Source organism: Ictidomys tridecemlineatus, chromosome 11, assembly GCF_052094955.1.
Source record: "Ictidomys tridecemlineatus isolate mIctTri1 chromosome 11, mIctTri1.hap1, whole genome shotgun sequence".
Taxonomy (NCBI): Eukaryota; Metazoa; Chordata; class Mammalia; order Rodentia; family Sciuridae; genus Ictidomys; species Ictidomys tridecemlineatus.
This window is the reverse complement of record NC_135487.1, coordinates 128,407,572-128,424,043: the sequence shown is the minus strand read 5'-3', so window position 1 is coordinate 128,424,043 and position 16,472 is coordinate 128,407,572. Positions and strand designations below refer to the sequence as shown.

Below are 16,472 nucleotides of genomic sequence, written 5' to 3'. Positions count from 1 at the left end.
CATGCGTAGGGCCCCAAGAGATGCTGGGATTCATCTCATGCCTGGACTAAGGATCCTTTTTTCTCCTGTTTGCTCACTGGAAATTAGCACTCAACAGTTCTCCTTCCTTTGCCTTTTCCTGCCCACGAGTAGGTCTAGAACCTGGCCCCCCAGGTCCTTCACCCATAGGGCTAAACTATGTAAGACCAGAAGGAAAAGTTGTCCTTTCACTCTGCCATCAAGGTGTGAATAGTTTTCCACAAGTGTTCTTGCCCCAGAATAGGCCCGGGGTTACCACTCAGTTGGTTGCTCTTTGACCAACCCCTTCATCCTTCAAAGACTGTAGCTTTCATGGCGTCATGCCTCTCCCTTCACAGTGGCCTCTGGCCTCTTTTAGAGCTGATGACTCTGCCTTTTCCCTCCTCTTCCATAGCTCCAGGAGCTGGTCTGCCATGTGATGATGGGGAACCTGGTCATGTTTCGAAAAGATTCAGTCCTCAACATACTCAGTAAGTGACCAGACCTTTTAGATGCCCAGGAGAGGAGAGGGTGTCAGCCTATGTGTTTTCCAGTGACAAGAACGCTGGTTCTGGGGCTGAGAGTGGAGGGGTAGCACCTCACCCCAGCCCACCTGCTGTGTGGTCTTGGATTGGTCTCTTTCATAAGATAGAAAGGTCTACCTCTGTCCTTCTAACTTCAGGGTGGGTGGGAATACAGAAGCTCTGTGAAGACTGAAATCAAGTGTCATGTGGAAAGGGCAAGGGCCTAGATTTAAGGTCACTGTCCCTCCCCTTACGCCGTCCCTGCCCTATCTCGTCCCTATTTGGGGTGCTGATAGCCAGTTAGCTGGATGTGTGTGTGTGAGAGAGAGAAAGATGGAGGTTTCTTGTCTCTTCCAGTCCAGAGCCTAGACTGGGAAACCTTTGAGCAGTATTGTGCCTGGCAGCTCTTCCTGGCCCACAATATCCCCCTGGAGACCATAATCCCCATCCTGCAGCACCTCAAATACAAGGGTGAGTAGGGTTGCAGGTGGGAGAAGACCTCCAGTGCAGCTGGGGCAGGGCTGAGGCCACCAGCTTCTAGGGTGAACCAGAGCCCTGCTCCTTCCCACCATGGTGCAGAGAGCAGGCTCACTGTTGGTCATTGGGCCCTAGAGATGAGCTTTGCAGGTCCATCCTGAGCCTGGCCCCTGGGCTGTGGCTCAGATGCCTCTGGCATTAGGATCAGGGTAGGGGATTCTTCCTGGCTTTTCATAAAGGACTGTCCTTGGTCTTCCAGTGGCTGTTGGTGGGGGTGTGGGAGAGGTGCCCAGATCCATCCCTGGAATAACACATTCCTCTGAGCAGCCTGTACCCTTCCCCCTAGAACACCCAGAAGCCCTGTCCTGCCTGCTGCTGCAGCTCCGAAGAGAAAAGTGAGTTCCACCCCTAGAGACTCTTAGCCCTTAGTCCCAATGTCCTAAGAGATACTGTGGCATAAAGGGCTCTGTCCTGCTCCTTTTGCCATGTTTGTTTCCTATTATTGACATCTGTTTATTCTGCCCTCCCCCCAGTGTGACTTACAAATAAGCAGATCCCCTAGGATCTGGGCTTCCTCTGACTTTACCCCCCTGCCCACCAGAAACTGTCCTCAGAGGTGGGGACCGGACATCCCTGTTTCCTGCTGCCACAGCAATTCTAATCCTAGTGGCTCATGTTCCCCTCCCTCATGCTCCTGCAGGCCACCACAAGCTAATCCAGGAGGAGGAAGGGTCAGAGTAGAGGCCTCACACCCATGCTCTCCCTTAACCTGCACAGTGCAGAGCCAGCTGGGCCCATTGTGCCCCTGCCAGGACTGGGGCATAGAGGGCAAGAAAGCAGAAGTCTCCTCTTCCATCACGGGCAACTTAGCACCATCCCCAGGCTAATGGGGCCACAGCTGTGTGTCTTTTCCTTCCTACCTTCTTGTCTTCCTTCCACCTTTTCTCCTGAGACACTAGAAATGGTACAGAATGTCCTGAGGAGGTGGGAAGTTTGGAGGCCTCTCTCCTGCCCCTCCCTCAACCTGGATACCAGGCTTACCCCCAGCTCCAGCAGGTCAGGGGACCACAGACTTGTCCTTTGTCTCTTAGTCTCCCTCCTGACTCTTCTGGGGAAGCTAGGAGTTTGTTGGGCCTCCTTCCTGACACACACTTGCACACCTTCCACCATCAAACAGAATAATCTCACTTCTCCTCTGGCTTCTGCAGAGAGTACAGCCATGTGTTCCTTGGCCCAAAGAGAAGTGGGAGAGGGATGTAAGTGTAGGAAGCGACAGCCAGGCTTGGGTTGGGTAGGGAGGCTCAGATTTGGGAAATCAGTAGTAAATAAGCGGCTCCTAAGGCCAGTGTGTGGGCACAGCATCCAGCACCCTTCTCCCCCCAGGCCTAGTGAGGAGATGGTAAAGATGGTCCTGAGCCGGCCCTGTCATCCCGACGACCAGTTCACCACCAGCATCCTGCGGCACTGGTGCATGAAGCACGATGAGCTGCTGGCAGAGCACATCAAGTCCCTGCTCATCAAGAACAATAGCCTCCCTCGCAAGAGGCAGAGGTGGGATGTGGTCCTTGTTTCCTGCCCACTGTCAACGGGCCATCACCAGGGCAGTCTGCAGTGACTGCCGCCCATGGGTGGTGGGTGACATCTAGTGGTCTGAAGCCATGCAGTCTAAAGGACCAGTGTGGCTCCTACTCCCCTCTCGTCGTGCCCTGCAGCTGTACACCTTCCTTAGCACACCCAGTCCTCCCATCTCCCCTGGGAATGGACTGCCTCTGTCCTAAGGAGGGATCTCGGTGAGGTGGAGGTGTCACAGGACTGGAGCCCTCCCTTTAGGCTCAGACCAGCTCTTGTCACCTTCTGTGCAGTCTCAGAAGCTCAAGCAGCAAGCTGGCCCAGCTGACTCTGGAGCAGATCCTGGAGCACTTGGACAACCTGCGGCTCAACCTGACCAACACCAAGCAGAACTGTATGCTTCTCACCCTCTCGGGGTCTAGTGCGCAGAGTGCTGCCTGGCTCAGATGCCCTGAAGCCAGGCGGGTGGCAGGGGCAGGATCAGAACCCAAACTCTTGGGAGGAAACAAGCTTTGGTGTGGTTTAATAAGCTCCCAGACATCTAATCGTTTTTCTTCCCTGCTCTCCTTTCCTTCTCCCTCCAGTTTTTAGCCAGACCCCAATCCTCCAGGCACTGCAGCATGTCCAAGCAAGTTGTGATGAAGCCCACAAGATGAAGTAAGGCTCCTTCCACTTCTGGTCTTGGGAAGTAGCGAGCAGAAGGCCTAGGGGAGAGGAGGCCCACTGGGGACACAAGCTTAATAGCCATCAAGACCCTGAGGTTGGGTGGGGATGTAGCTCAGTTAGTAGAATGCTTCTCTTGCATGGACAAGGCTCTGGGTTCAATCCCCAGCACCGCCAAAAAACAACAAAAAAACCCCAAGGTTGATAAGAGAAACAGACCTAGGCCTGTGGGCAGAAAACAGCATGGGAGGTGGCCATGGGGTCAGGATGTCCCACTCTGAGAGTTTGTTCTCCTTCCCCTTAGGTTCAGTGACCTCTTCTCCCTGGCAGAGGAATATGAGGACTCGTCTACTAAGCCACCCAAGAGCCGGCGAAAGGCAGCTCTGTCTAGCCCTCGAAGTCGGAAGAATGCCACTCAGCCGCCCAATGCTGAGGAAGAGTCAGGCTCCAGTAGTGCCTCGGTGAGACCCCGTCCAGCACCATGGGGAGAGGCGCAGTGGGGCGGATGGAATGGGGGCCAGCAGGCAGCTGCCCAGCTAGTGATTTCCCTTCTCCTTCCCATCCCCATCTCTTCCAGGAGGAAGAAGACACAAAACCAAAGCCCACCAAGCGGAAACGAAAAGGGTCTTCTGCCGTGGGTTCTGACAGTGACTGAGATCCTATGTTCCCCATCCTACCCTCAATTGGACTGCCCTCCCCCTGGTGAATCAAAGGGTAACAGGGCTGGGAGATACAGGGAAGATACCCTCCCTGCCCCCGAGCTTGCCCAGTGGAAAGGATGAGCTGCTTCTGACACCAGCCTGAAGAGCTGCCGTGCAGCCCCACTCTGCCCCTCTGTCCTGGGGCCTCCCGTTCCCCACATTGCTACTTCCGCTGACATTTGGGTCTCATGGCAGCCAGAGGCTGTTCCAGACCAGACCCTGATGGAATTGCTCAGCCCCCTCCCCATCTCCCAAAGAACCGCTTAGCAGAGAAGGGAAGTGACAAAGGGGTGCTGGGCTGAGAAGCTAGGACGAGAGCAGGTGCTGGCTGTGGGTCCCCTTCCTGCTTCCCCCGGTTCTGGATTTGCTCTGAACACATGCTCTGTGGTCACTCTCCACACCAGTGTGTAGTGGGCATTGACCTGATATGGTGGCCACTATTCCAGGCAGATGCCATAAACCTTCAGGAAGGAACCTGACAGGGACTGTGCCCAGGAGGCTTGGGTTGATCTGCAGTTGTCACCTAAAGCGGGGCTAGAGCCCAGGAAAGTCCCAGAGGCAAGTTCCTCAGAACTGTCAAATGATCTGGTTTCCTAAGTTCTGTTTTTGCTTTTTTTTTTTTTTTTTTTTTTCTTTTTGACTTTTTTCCCTCCAGAGATAATCGCATTTAAAAAATTGTTTTTAAATGACAATAAAACAAACCAGAAGATCTTTTGTGCCGGAATTGGCGTCCCATTTACTCTGTGCATGTAGAGTGTGGTCTCAGTTTAATTGGTGCCCTTGTTGGTGGCCTGCCCACTGTCACAGCTCTTCCTCCTCTCCCTTCCTGCCCTGCCTACCTGCAGGAGGAACTTTGCCCTTCCCATCCTGCATTTTGGAGGTGTGAGCCAGACACTGACCTGTCCAGGTCAGAAACTGATGAGGCCCCATTTCCCTGCAGGCTGAGGTCTGTCCTTGCCGGTTGCTCCTCAAGACACTAGAGATTTAGTCAAGCTGGGGATGGAACTCATCAGCAGAACAATTTTCCAGCATGCATGAACCCTGGGCTCAATTACCAGTCTCAAAAAAAAAAAAAAAAAAGGCTTCCAAAGTTATTGTTTGTGGTATTTCAGTTTATTTATAAGTTTGCATGCTTGTCAGCTGCACTATCCGGGAGGGATGTTCCAGTCTGCGACCTGAAAGACAGGTGTGCCTGGGAGAGAGGAGTTCAAATGCCAGGTCTGCGGGCCGCCTTCACCTCTGGTCTGGCCGCTTTCTGTCCACATGAACAGCAGAAGAGTTACTTGGCTATGCTTTTGTTTCTCTGCTGCCCGCGGAGATTGGAGGCCTGCTGGGCAGAGAGGAGTGAGGTTGGGCTCACTGCGGACACCCTGAAAACCTGCCTTTTCACAGAACCAGGTTCTCCTCCCCCTCAGAACTGCTACTCCTTCCTTTGAAAATCTAAACCCCCAGAGGCCTCTTTTTCCTTCCTCCCGCCTTCCCTAGTTTCCTCTGCCCCAATTAAAACCAGGATGGAAAGCATTCGCTGGCTGGCCCCAGTTACTGTACCCTTGCCCAAAGGGAGGAGTCTCCCCCATATCCCCTCCAGAAAGCAAGCGTCTGGGCCTCCACCTTTCGCCTACTTAACTCTAGAGCCCCCCACCCGTCCCTGAGGGTTGCTGCTGAAGGATGGGCAGGGACTGGCTGTCGAGCCTGGACTTGTAGGACAGAGTGGGCCAGGGGCCAAGTTCTTCGGTCGCCTTTGGAAAGGAGCAGTGGTGTCCTCCCATCTCGGGTGAAAATGAGCAATACTGACTGAAGGGTGGACTGCGGTCTAAACGCCCTGGCTTTCAGACGGGGACTCCAAAGTCCAGCCAGTGGCCTAAACCTCCCAAGAGGAGAAAGAATTTAAAGCGGAACACACAACCCTGGGATTGAGAGAAGGACAACACCGCCCAAGACCTGATAGGGTGCGGGCGGGCAGTGCGAGCTGCCGGGAGGGAGCGCGCCCAGGGCGGGGCGTAGGCTGTGGGGAGGGCCGGGGGCCGCTCCCCCACCCCTCCGCTCGGGGCCAGCTTGCTGCTGGTGGTGGGTGGGGGGCTGGGTGGGAAGGGGCGTGTGCCAGCGCACGCGCGCGCGCTCCCGAAAAGGAGAGGTCCCAGAGCAAGAAGGAGCGGGCCCAGTTTTTCGGAGGGAGTATCAGGGGTGTTTGTGAGCGTCTAGGGCCGGTCGGTGCCGAGGAAAGGAAGAGGGCACCATGGCTGCCCTGCTACTGCTTCCCCTGCTCCTGCTGCTGCCTCTGCTGCTACTGAAGCTGCACCTCTGGCCGCAGTTGCGCTGGCTCGCGGCCGACTTGGCCTTCACGGTGCGCGCCCTCCGCTGCAAAAGGGCTCTGCGAGCTCGTATGCTGGCTGCGGCTGCCGCCGACCCAGAAGGTCCGGAGGGGGGCTGCAGCCTGGCCTGGCGCCTCGCGCAACTGGCTCGGCAACGCCCGGCACACACCTTCCTCATTCACGGCGCGCGGCGCTTTAGTTACGCGCAGGCGGAACGTGAGAGTAACCGGGCTGCGCGCGCCTTCTTGCGCGCGCAGGGCTGGGACCCGGGACGCGGCGGAGGCGTCAGGGCGGCGGGGAGCCCGTGGGCAGGAGACCCAGCAGCCGGAAGCAGCGCGGCGCCTCCAAAGGATGGGGTGGCCGGAGATGAAGGAGCCATGGCCCCTCTGGCACCTGGGGCGACCGTGGCGCTTCTCCTCCCCGCCAGCCCAGAATTCCTGTGGCTCTGGTTCGGGCTGGCCAAGGCCGGCTTGTGCACGGCCTTCGTGCCCACCGCCCTGCGTCGGGGCCCCCTGCTGCATTGCCTTCGCAGCTGCAGTGCGCGCGCGCTGGTGTTGGCGCCAGGTAAGGCTGGAGCGCCGAACTGACCGAGTTGGGGCCAGCCACCAGGCGGGGCATGTCTGGAGTCCGGGGAGGGCTGGGTCTTGTCTCGGGGCCTGGGAAACCGCCGAACTGTCTCCCTGGGGTTCAGAAGTGAGTGGGATGTGAGCCCGTGGGTTTTCGAACAGATGGTGCTTAATCTGGTTCCCCAAGAACAATTCCAAGGAGTGGGGCTTCAGGTCCCAGATGGAATGTCCCTGCCCTTCACCTTCATCCAAGAGCAGTGCCAGAGGCGTGGAGAATTGGCCAGGGGGTAGGAAAGTTTCCACAGTCGCCGAGTTGTGCTTTCCTACCCCTCCTAGAATTCCTGGACTCCCTGGAGCCCGACCTGCCGGCCCTGAGAGCCATGGGGCTCCGCCTGTGGACCACGGGTCCCGAGACCCATCTTACTGGAGTCAGCGACTTCCTGGCTGAGGCAGCAGCCGAAATAGATGAGCCTCTGCCGGGATACCTCTCTGCCCCCCAGAACATGATGGACACGTGCCTGTACATCTTCACCTCTGGCACCACGGGTGAGGGCTGGACACGGCGCTCACCTTAGGAAACTAAGGCAGAGGAGGGAGGGTCTGGGAACAGGCCCTGGGCCCTCCTAGTCCCTGAGAGCACCTCTTCAAGTCTCCTGGATGGGGGGGCACCTCCTCTGTCTCCAGCCCTCCCACGCCCTCTGCGTTCCTCACCTCCCCCAAGTACCCGCATCTCCTGGATGGCCGACCGCCCTCTGATTTCTGATGATTCTGACCCCAGCAGGGGAAAACGGGGAGCTAGGACTCAGAGCTGAGCTCTTCCCCTGACCACCGCTCCCACCACCTCACAGGCCTCCCCAAGGCTGCTCGGATCAGTCACCTGAAGATCCTCCAGTGCCAGGGATTCTACCAGTTGTGCGGTGTCCACCCGGAGGACGTCATCTACCTCGCCCTGCCACTCTACCACATGTCGGGCTCCCTGCTGGGCATCGTGGGCTGCCTGGGCATCGGTCAGCCCCGCCCCACCCCCACTCCTTCTGTCGGCAGATGTTTACTAAGTGTCAGCTGTCGCAGGCTTCCTTCCCCGGGATGAGTTCTGAGGGCAGAGAATCCAGAGGGAGGAGCAGCAGGGCCTCCCTCTCCCCAGATCTTGGTCCAGTGGGGACAGGCACCACGATTCATGCTCTGCCTACAGATTGAGTGGCCAGGGAGACCAGAGGATTCACAGAACTCAGACGCAGGCACACAGTGGGGCAAGGGCTCTGACTGACTGTCTAAGAAAGGGCACAGAAGAGGGTGGGACTTGAGCCCGGGTCCAGGGGTGGGATATTTGGGGCTGGGAATCGGAGCAGGGTGTTGGCCTCTCGAAGACCTGGGCAGGAAGGAAGGAATGTGCCTGGAGCCTTGACCTGCTACAGGTCTGGCTGGCCCGGGCCTCTTCCCGGGGAGCTGGCCCCGCTAGTGACCTGTCCTCCTTCCCTCTTCGCTTCCTGCTTCCGGCAGGGGCCACAGTGGTGCTGAAGTCCAAGTTCTCAGCTGGCCAGTTCTGGGAGGACTGCCAGGAGCACAGGGTGACGGTGTTCCAGTACATCGGGGAGCTGTGCCGATACCTGGTCAACCAGCCCCCGGTGCGTTTGGCCAGGTCACAGGGACACAGTCGTCTGGGAATTGGAGGGAACGGAGAAGAACGAGGGCGTGGCCTACAAGGAGCCCAAGATGGCTGAAGCTACCTGAGGCTTAGGGCCTCTGAAAGAGGTCACAGGGGAGGGGCTTCACCTGGAGGAACTGGCGTCTGGGTGGGAAACCCCTCCCTCTCTCCCACTTGTTTCAGAGCAAAGCAGAACTTGGCCACAAGGTCCGGCTGGCAGTGGGCAGCGGGCTGCGCCCTGACACCTGGGAGCGTTTTGTGCGGCGCTTTGGGCCTCTGCAGGTGCTGGAGACGTACGGACTGACGGAGGGCAACGTGGCCACTTTCAACTACACGGGGCAGCGCGGTGCTGTGGGACGTGCCTCCTGGCTCTACAAGGTGAGGGGAGCCCCACAGAACACGGGGAGGCTGGCGGGAGGGAGGCCCCGGCACTGGAATGACCCCAGCTGGGTCTCCCTTCCCCAGCACATCTTCCCCTTCTCTTTGATTCGCTATGACGTCGCCACAGGGGAGCCAGTTCGGGATGCCCAGGGGCACTGTGTAGCCACATCTCCAGGTTTGTGCTGGGGGGGCGGGGTGAAGGAGGATTAGCATTGGTGAGTGGGGGGGCCAGGCAGGACGCTCTGGGCGAGGTGGACAGTCACTCCTGACCCCAGCGACTCTGCCAGGTGAGCCAGGGCTGCTGGTGGCCCCCGTGAGCCAGCAGTCCCCATTCTTGGGCTACGCCGGGGGCCCAGAGCTGGCCCGGGGAAAGCTGCTGGTGGACGTCTTCCGGCCTGGAGACGTTTTCTTCAACACGGGGGACCTGCTGGTGTGCGATGACCAAGGCTTCCTCCGCTTCCACGACCGCACTGGAGACACCTTCAGGTACCTCCCATCACCTGGCTCCTGCCTCTGGTTCTCAGGCCCCACAAACACTCAGCCCCCGACAGTCTGCTACCTGACCTCTGACCTCTTCCTCTCCCCATCAAGTCCCCAGCCCTGAGCCTGACCCCCAGCTTTAGAGCTCTGCCTCCCACAGGTGGAAAGGGGAGAATGTGGCCACAACTGAGGTGGCGGAGGTCTTTGAGGCCCTGGACTTCCTTCAGGAGGTGAACGTCTACGGAGTCACGGTGCCAGGTACCTAAGCCAGGAAGGTGGGGGCGTCCTGCGGCCCATCACCCCGAGAAGCACGAGGCCTTCCTGGTGGCCGGCCACGGGTGGCTCATCCGCTCCTTATACCCTCCAGGGCACGAAGGCAGGGCTGGGATGGCAGCCCTGGCTCTGCGTCCCCCCCACGCTTTAGACCTTGTGCAGCTCTACGCCCACGTTTCTGACAACCTGCCCCCTTACGCCCGGCCTCGGTTCCTCAGGCTTCAGGTAACCGCCACTCCCGCCCCGCCCGCCCCCCAGCATCCACGAAGGACTCCCACGGAAGACGCTGAAGAAACCAACAGCGCCGTCCCAGACACACGCTCCTCGGCCCCCTCCCTGTCCCCCCCCCAGGCCTGGACCTTCCCTTCCCTGTCACCTCTTGGCTTAGCCTTATCTAAGGGCCCTGCCCCCGGATCTGCCCCTTAACAAATCCAGACACTCACCTGAGCTGCCCCGGCAGGATGATTTCCTTCCACACCTGTGGCCCTTCCTCCTCCAGGAATCCTTGGCCACCACCGAGACCTTCAAACAGCAGAAGGTTCGGATGGCCAACGAGGGCTTCGACCCGAGCACCCTGTCTGACCCCCTCTACGTTCTGGACCAGGCCGTCGGTGCCTACCTGCCCCTCACACCTGCACGGTACAGTGCCCTTCTGGCTGGGGATCTTCGAATCTGAGACCTTCCAGGCCTGAGGCACCTTGGGAGGGACTCTGGGGCTGCTCTGAGACACGCCCGTGTGGGCGCACCAGGGCTCTCAGGGAACTTTTTTATATCCGTTTATTGTCATTTTATAATAAATGGGACCAAGCCCACGCGTGTCTGCCTTCTGAGCCTGTGTGGGACTGCTTTTCCTCTGGAGCCACGGGCTCCTGGATGCCTGTCCTGACGACATGTGGCCTGAGCCCAGTGTCGGGACCTTGCTGTTTCCTCTCCGACGACTCCCTCTGATCCGGCCCTGGGAAAATCCTTGGTGGCTGACGTTTGTTTGTGGGCCTGTGAACCCCTCCTAGCTGGGTTTTTGTTGGCTTGTTTATTCTCGGTACTGGGGGTGGAACCCAGGGGTGCTCTGCCACCCAGCTACATCCCGTTTTTATGTTTTGAGACAGGATCTGGCTAAGTTGTCCGGGCTAGTCTTGAACTTGTAGTCCTCCTGCCTCAGCCTCCCAGGCAGCTGTGGTCACAGGTGTGCACCACCAAGCTCCATCTCCACTCTACCCCTAGTACAGAGCTCCCGCTGCACTCTGGGGAGCAGGGGGCCTGAGGTAGACAGAGGTACCAGGTGTGGCTGGGGTCTGGGGAAGATTTGGGGGAAATTAATGGGCTGGGATGTACTCAGTGGTAGAGTACTTAGCTAGCACACCTGAGGCCCTTGGGTCAGTCCCTAGCACCACACACACACACACACACACACACACACACACAGAGATAGGCTGTTTGGGGAGTCTATAGTCTAGACTCCCCTCCTCACAGCTGAGAAGCCAGCCGCTGGGGAGAAGGGTGGGTGCCTCGGCCTCCTGACTCCAGTGTCCCCGCTGTCGGCCGGTGCAGAGTCTGACTGCGGCTCTCGGCAGAGTAGGGCTCAGAGTGTGGGGAATGGTGAGAATCCAAGGAAAAAGACTTCTCTGGCCCTGAATGAAGTGCCCAGAAAGCTCGCCATCTGAGAGGTCTACCCGAGGGACTCCTGTGTCTCCTAGGAAAGAAGTGCCTCTGCTTTGAGCTGTTCAAAATGTTCCGCTCCTTCCCCTGGGTTAGCCTCTCCTCCCAACCCCTGTCCCCAACATCAGAGATCAGAGGACACCCACGACCAAGCTTGGGTCCCCATCGCCAACCCCCAGGTCCAAAACTCGAATCTTGCCCCGTGTCCGCCAGCAAGCCCAGCTGAGCTTCGCTGACAGAAGGGCACACGCTGACATAAAGGTGACATTCTCACATGCCCACCAGGCCATTAGGGATCTGACTCCCTCTGCCCACCTTTCCAGAGAGCTCCAGTAAGACCCAACCCTGTGTGCCTGGGGTGGGCCGGCAGCTGACTAAGGACGGCTCATGAAGGTCACCCACAAGGCCCAGGGTCCAGCAGCCGCCGCCTGTCTTGGAGTCACACACTGAGCTCTTCTCTCCATATTTCCTGTTTGGTCTAAATCAGCGCCTTCTGAGATAGTAGCTGCTAACCACACCACACTATTAAATGCTAGTCCAAATGGGATGTAGTAGATACAGAATGCACACCAGGTGTCGGAGATTTAGCAGAAAAAATCAAGACATTTTATAAATAATTGTTTTGCAGGGGCTGGGGTTGTAGCTCAGCACTTGCCTAGCATGTGTGAGGTGCTGGGTTCAAATCTCAGCACCACATCTAAATAAATGAATAAAATAAAGGTCCATCAACAGCTTTAAAATAGTAAAAAGGAAAAGTTAAGATTTCAAAAATCAATAATAAAATAATTGTTTTGTAGCTGGGTGTTGGTGGTACTTGGGAGGATGCGTTGGGAGGATCACCAAGTTCAAAGCCAGCCTCAGCAACTTAGTGAGACCCTGTCTCAAAATGAAAGATTAGGGGCTGGGATTGTGGCTCAGCAGTAGAGTGCTCACCTAGCACGGGCAGGACTCGGGTTGGATCCTCAGCACCACATAAAAATAAAGCATTGTGTTGTGTCTATCTACACCTAAAAAATAAATATTAAAAAAATGAAAGATTAAACATGGGCTGGGGATGTAGTTAAATGCTCCTGGGTTCAATTCCCTGTTACCCCACCACCACCAAAAAAAGCACCCCAATAAGTAAATGTCTTATATTGCTTACATGCTTAGTGTTTCGAATATACTGGGTTTAATAAAACATTGAATTGTGCTTGTGTATTTATGTATGTATGTATTTGATGTTACTGGGGCACTTGGAATCTTCCTGTCTCATCTTCCCCAGCAGCTGAGACATGCACTGCCGGGTTTCTGTTCTCGGCGACTAAAAGGCTCAGGGGTCCCTCCAGGTAAACTAGGCTAACTGGGCTGCGCACAATAACCCCTCAAGAGACACAAATACCTTTTTCTTTGGGGTCGCTGTGACGGCTCCTCTAACCTTAAGGGTCAGCAGGAAGGGAGAGCAAGAGCACGTGCTGACCCCTTTTATTGAGGAGAAGCTACTCAAATGAGGCAAGGGGTCAGGTTTCAGGGGGCTGAGTATCTTCATGATGTTCACTGTCAGCAGGTTGACTGACCCCTGGGTAGGCCACACCCAAGGGCACAGTAAGAGAAGGGGACACACACAAGGCACTTCCATGGAAGATTCTATCCTAGACAGGGCAAGGGGTTAGATTACAAAGGAACAGGGTAGTGTAGCCTCACCCATGGGGCTGTAGCAAGACACACCCATGCACCAGAGTGTCTCCCACAATGCACCACTGTGGTGATGGCCTACATCCTGACTTCACACCTCACTCTGCAATCCCACAAATACCAAATGTACCATGTCAGTTGTGCCTGCAAGATGCCCGCTCTCCACTGTCTGCCCTTTAGCAAAGCTAACTGGGAGAAGGGGGATTTTGTTACAGGGGCTGACCCAGAGCCAGAGGCAGACCTGGCCATCTGTCCTCCAGTCCTTTCAGTTCTCAGCTACAACTATGGTGGAAATGCAAAGCTTCCAAGCTGGCAACTTGTGATCAAAATAATCAGGTTTTCCAGTTACCACGATTAAAACTAAAAACAAATTTTAAAGGAATTACGTTTTCAAACCCCCCCCCATCAAAATCAATTGAAGTAAAATAAAATGGGATTATGAGAAAATTGCAAAGATGAGCTGAGCTGGACTTGAGGTGGTGAGCTCCTTTCCTCTGAGGTTGGACAACCACTGAGACACCTTCAGTGCAAAGACAAGACAGTCCAGCCAGAGGATGATCATGTCACCTCCCACTGTGTCCTTCAATCAGGGAAGGGGATCTCAGCTCTGAGGAGTCTTCTGTGGGGACTTTAGGCGACTTGTCCTTGGTAAACAAAAGGTAAGGCTAAAGGGCAGCCCATCCCAAGCCAGTCTCGAGGCAGGAGTCGGCAAACTCTGCTGGCCCGGGTTTTCTTGTAGGGCCAGTGGAGCAGACTCATCATAAAGTCTTATATTTTAGGTTGTTGAAAAAAAATCTAAGGAATGTTTCACGACATGTAAAACTTATAGGAATTAAACGGAAGTCCGTTTTCAGTGTCCTTTCTAGTTGCGGCTATCTTGGGGCCAAGCCGGCGGACCCGAGTGACCAGGACACACAGCATGGCCTGCAAGGCGTTAACTATCTACTGAGCGGCGTGGAAGGAGGAAACTTGGCTCCGGCTGCTCCGGGTCTTCGTCCTGCCTCCGCTGGGCAGCAGGTTTTCGAGCCCAGAGATGCCGCGGCGCGCCCAGTGGACTCCAGGGAGCGGGGAGGTGGCTCGAGAGATCTGGGAGGGTCACTCGGCGACACGGGGTGATCGCTTCTGGTGGGGCTGAACAAACGTCCCTAGCCTCGGCGCTACCCGGGACAACTAACGGAGACAGCGGTCAGACACCGGCCTCGCGGCCAGCTCCACGCGGAGGGCAGCGGGATCCGCCCCGTGGGCTCCACCCGGCCACGACCGGCGCGCCCGTAAGCCTTCCAGGCGCATGCGCAGACCCGCGCCGGCCCGGCTCCCCGCGCGCCAGGTGGGCGGAGCAGGCCGGAGAGGTGGGCGGAGTCATCCTGCCTGGGCGGGGCGAGCCGTTTCGCACCGCCTACCCAGGAAAGGCGCCTGCGCACTCGTGTGCTATCGCCGCGTGCAACCGGAGGAGGGGTGGGGCCGCAGTAACCTGGGGGCCTCCTCCGTGACCCTCGGGAGAAATTGTCTTTTCCATTTTTTTTGCGGTCGGTGCTGGGGATGGAACCCAGGGCCTCACTCACGCTAGGCAAGCACTTTATACCGAGCGACACGCCCAGGCCAAGAAAGTTTTTTAACTTGAGATATAATTCACATATGTTAAAGTCCGTCCTTTTAGCAAGGTCTACACTGTAGAGTTCCGTGGCTTTAGTATATTCGTGAAGCTGGGCAACCATCGCCCAAATTTAGAATCTTTTCGTAAAGAAAGAAATTCCTAGAGCAGTCATTCTCCATCCCCCCACCCCAAGCCTCTGGGTCCCCTGACTGATCTTCTGGCCCGTGGATTTGCCTATTCCGGGCATTCCGGATAAATGGAATAAAGCCTTTTGTATCTGGTTCCTTTCACTGAGCATAATGTTTCAAGGTCCATCCAAGGGTAGCGTGTATCAGGGTTCCTTTCTTTCTTTTTGCTTCTGGTGGTTGACACACAGTGGTGCTACCCCTGAGCTACTACGTCCCCAGCACTTCTTTATTTTGTTGAGTTGTCCAGGCTGGCTCCCAAATAGCTGGAATTACAGGCGTGGGTCACCATGTCCTGCCACCTCATTCCTTTGTAAGGCCGAATAACATTCTAGTGTGTGGCTGGACCTTATTTTTGTTCATGCATCCACCTGATGGTGGACATTTGGGCTCTTTACATGTTTTGGCTATTTGAATACTACTGCCCTCCGCATCCTCTTAAAAGTATTTAAATAGCCAGGCAAGATGGCAGACTCCTGTAATCCCAGGGACTCCGGAGGACCTCAAATTCAAGGCCAACCTCAGCTATTTAGCGAGGTCCTGTCTCAAAAAAAGGGGGGGAGCTGGGGACGTGGCTCAAGCGGTAGCGCGCTCGCCTGGCACGTGTGCGGCCGGGGTTCCATCCTCAGCACCACATACCAACAAAGATGTTGTGTCCCCCGAAAACTAAAAAATAAATATTAAAAAAAAAAGGTGTGGGTTTTTTTTTTTTGTGTGTGTGTGTATAGAAACATTATTTTCAATATTCTTAGGCATATATCTAGGAATGCAATTAGTGCTTGGTCAAATTCTTAGTTTTGTAAGAAAACTGCCAGATTCCTGCAGCAGCTACATAGTTTCAACATCCCAATGGCAGTGTCTTCAGGCTCCAATAGCTCTCCTTCTCACCAATACTTCTTGCTATTTTTTTTCATCATAGCCATACTTTTTTTTTTTTTTGGTGCTGGGAATTAAATTGAACCCAGGGCCTTATGCACCCAAGGAAAGCATTCTAGGACTGAGCTATATCCCCAGCCCATCCTCATACCAATACTAATGATTATGATGTTAATTTTATCATGGTTTTGATTTCCATTTTCCTGATGCTAATGATGTTGTACATCTCTTTATGTATTTGCTGGCCATTTGTGTATCTTCTTTGGAGAAATGTCAATTCAAATTCTTTGTTTTTAATTGGGTATTTACTTTTTTTAGTCATTGAATTATAAGAAGCGCTCTTTCTTTCTTTCTTTAAAGATAGATATCTTTAAATAAAGATAGTGTGTCCAACTACAACTAAAAAAACTTGGAAAAAAAAAAACTTTTACTTTTTTTTTTTTTTTTGAGTTGTCCATGGAACTTTATTTTATTTATTTTTATGTGGTGCTGAGGATGGAACCCAGTGCCTCACATATGCTAGGCCAGCGCTCCATCACCGAGCCATAGCCCCAGCCAAAAAAGCTTTCTCTTATTTGGACATCAGTCCTCTGTCAGACATGTGATTTGTAGCTGGGAACCACAGCACAGGCATGTAATCCCAGTTATTCAGGAGCCTAAAACAGGACCTTCTTCGCAAGTTCCAGGCCTGTCTCAGCAATTTAATAAGACCTTGTCTCCAAAGTAAAAAGAGAGAGAGAGAGAAAGAGAGAGAGAGAGAGAGAGAAAACCTGGGGATGTAGCCTGGTGTTCAATCCCTAGCAAAAAAAAAAAAAGAAAGAAAGAAAGAAAGAGAGAGAGAGAGAGAGAGAGAGAGAGAGAGAAAGGAAGGAAGGAAGGAAGGAAGGAAGGAAGGAAGG

At 55.1% G+C, this 16,472-nt stretch overlaps 2 protein-coding genes and 1 long non-coding RNA gene across 4 annotated transcripts in view; 2 read left to right on the top strand and 1 right to left on the bottom strand.

Annotated features, from left to right (window-relative positions):
• Ints3 (integrator complex subunit 3) overlaps positions 1–4,655 on the top strand; it is a 42,068-nt gene extending 37,413 nt beyond the window's left edge. Inside the window, exons 23-30 of the mRNA XM_005331268.5 lie at positions 413–488; positions 879–992; positions 1,345–1,393; positions 2,382–2,549; positions 2,861–2,961; positions 3,152–3,224; positions 3,535–3,691; positions 3,808–4,655. Of these exons, the coding sequence (XP_005331325.1) occupies positions 413–488; positions 879–992; positions 1,345–1,393; positions 2,382–2,549; positions 2,861–2,961; positions 3,152–3,224; positions 3,535–3,691; positions 3,808–3,885 (816 nt within the window). The 3' untranslated portion in view covers positions 3,886–4,655. The remainder of the gene's footprint in view (positions 1–412; positions 489–878; positions 993–1,344; positions 1,394–2,381; positions 2,550–2,860; positions 2,962–3,151; positions 3,225–3,534; positions 3,692–3,807) is intronic.
• A 367-nt stretch (positions 4,656–5,022) lies between these two features.
• Positions 5,023–7,823, bottom strand: LOC144368505 (uncharacterized). The gene is made up of 2 exons (XR_013428265.1): positions 7,687–7,823; positions 5,023–5,258 (listed from the first exon to the last, which is right to left on the bottom strand). It is a non-coding gene; the product is annotated as an uncharacterized LOC144368505 (long non-coding RNA).
• Positions 6,001–10,400, top strand: Slc27a3 (solute carrier family 27 member 3). Of its 2 annotated transcripts, none has more exons than XM_005331269.5 (10): positions 6,001–6,807; positions 7,146–7,355; positions 7,658–7,816; positions 8,310–8,434; positions 8,638–8,832; positions 8,920–9,010; positions 9,123–9,321; positions 9,476–9,573; positions 9,683–9,813; positions 10,088–10,400. In XM_005331269.5, the coding sequence occupies exons 1-10, from the start codon at positions 6,168–6,170 to the stop codon at positions 10,262–10,264; spliced, it is 2,025 nt and encodes a 674-aa protein (XP_005331326.2). In that variant the 5' UTR covers positions 6,001–6,167; the 3' UTR covers positions 10,265–10,400. The 2 variants fall into 2 exon arrangements, with proteins under 2 accessions (XP_005331326.2, XP_077883647.1); XM_078027521.1 differs by having other exon boundaries at positions 6,609–6,807; positions 7,115–7,355.
• Positions 10,401–16,472: the final 6,072 nt, after the last annotated feature.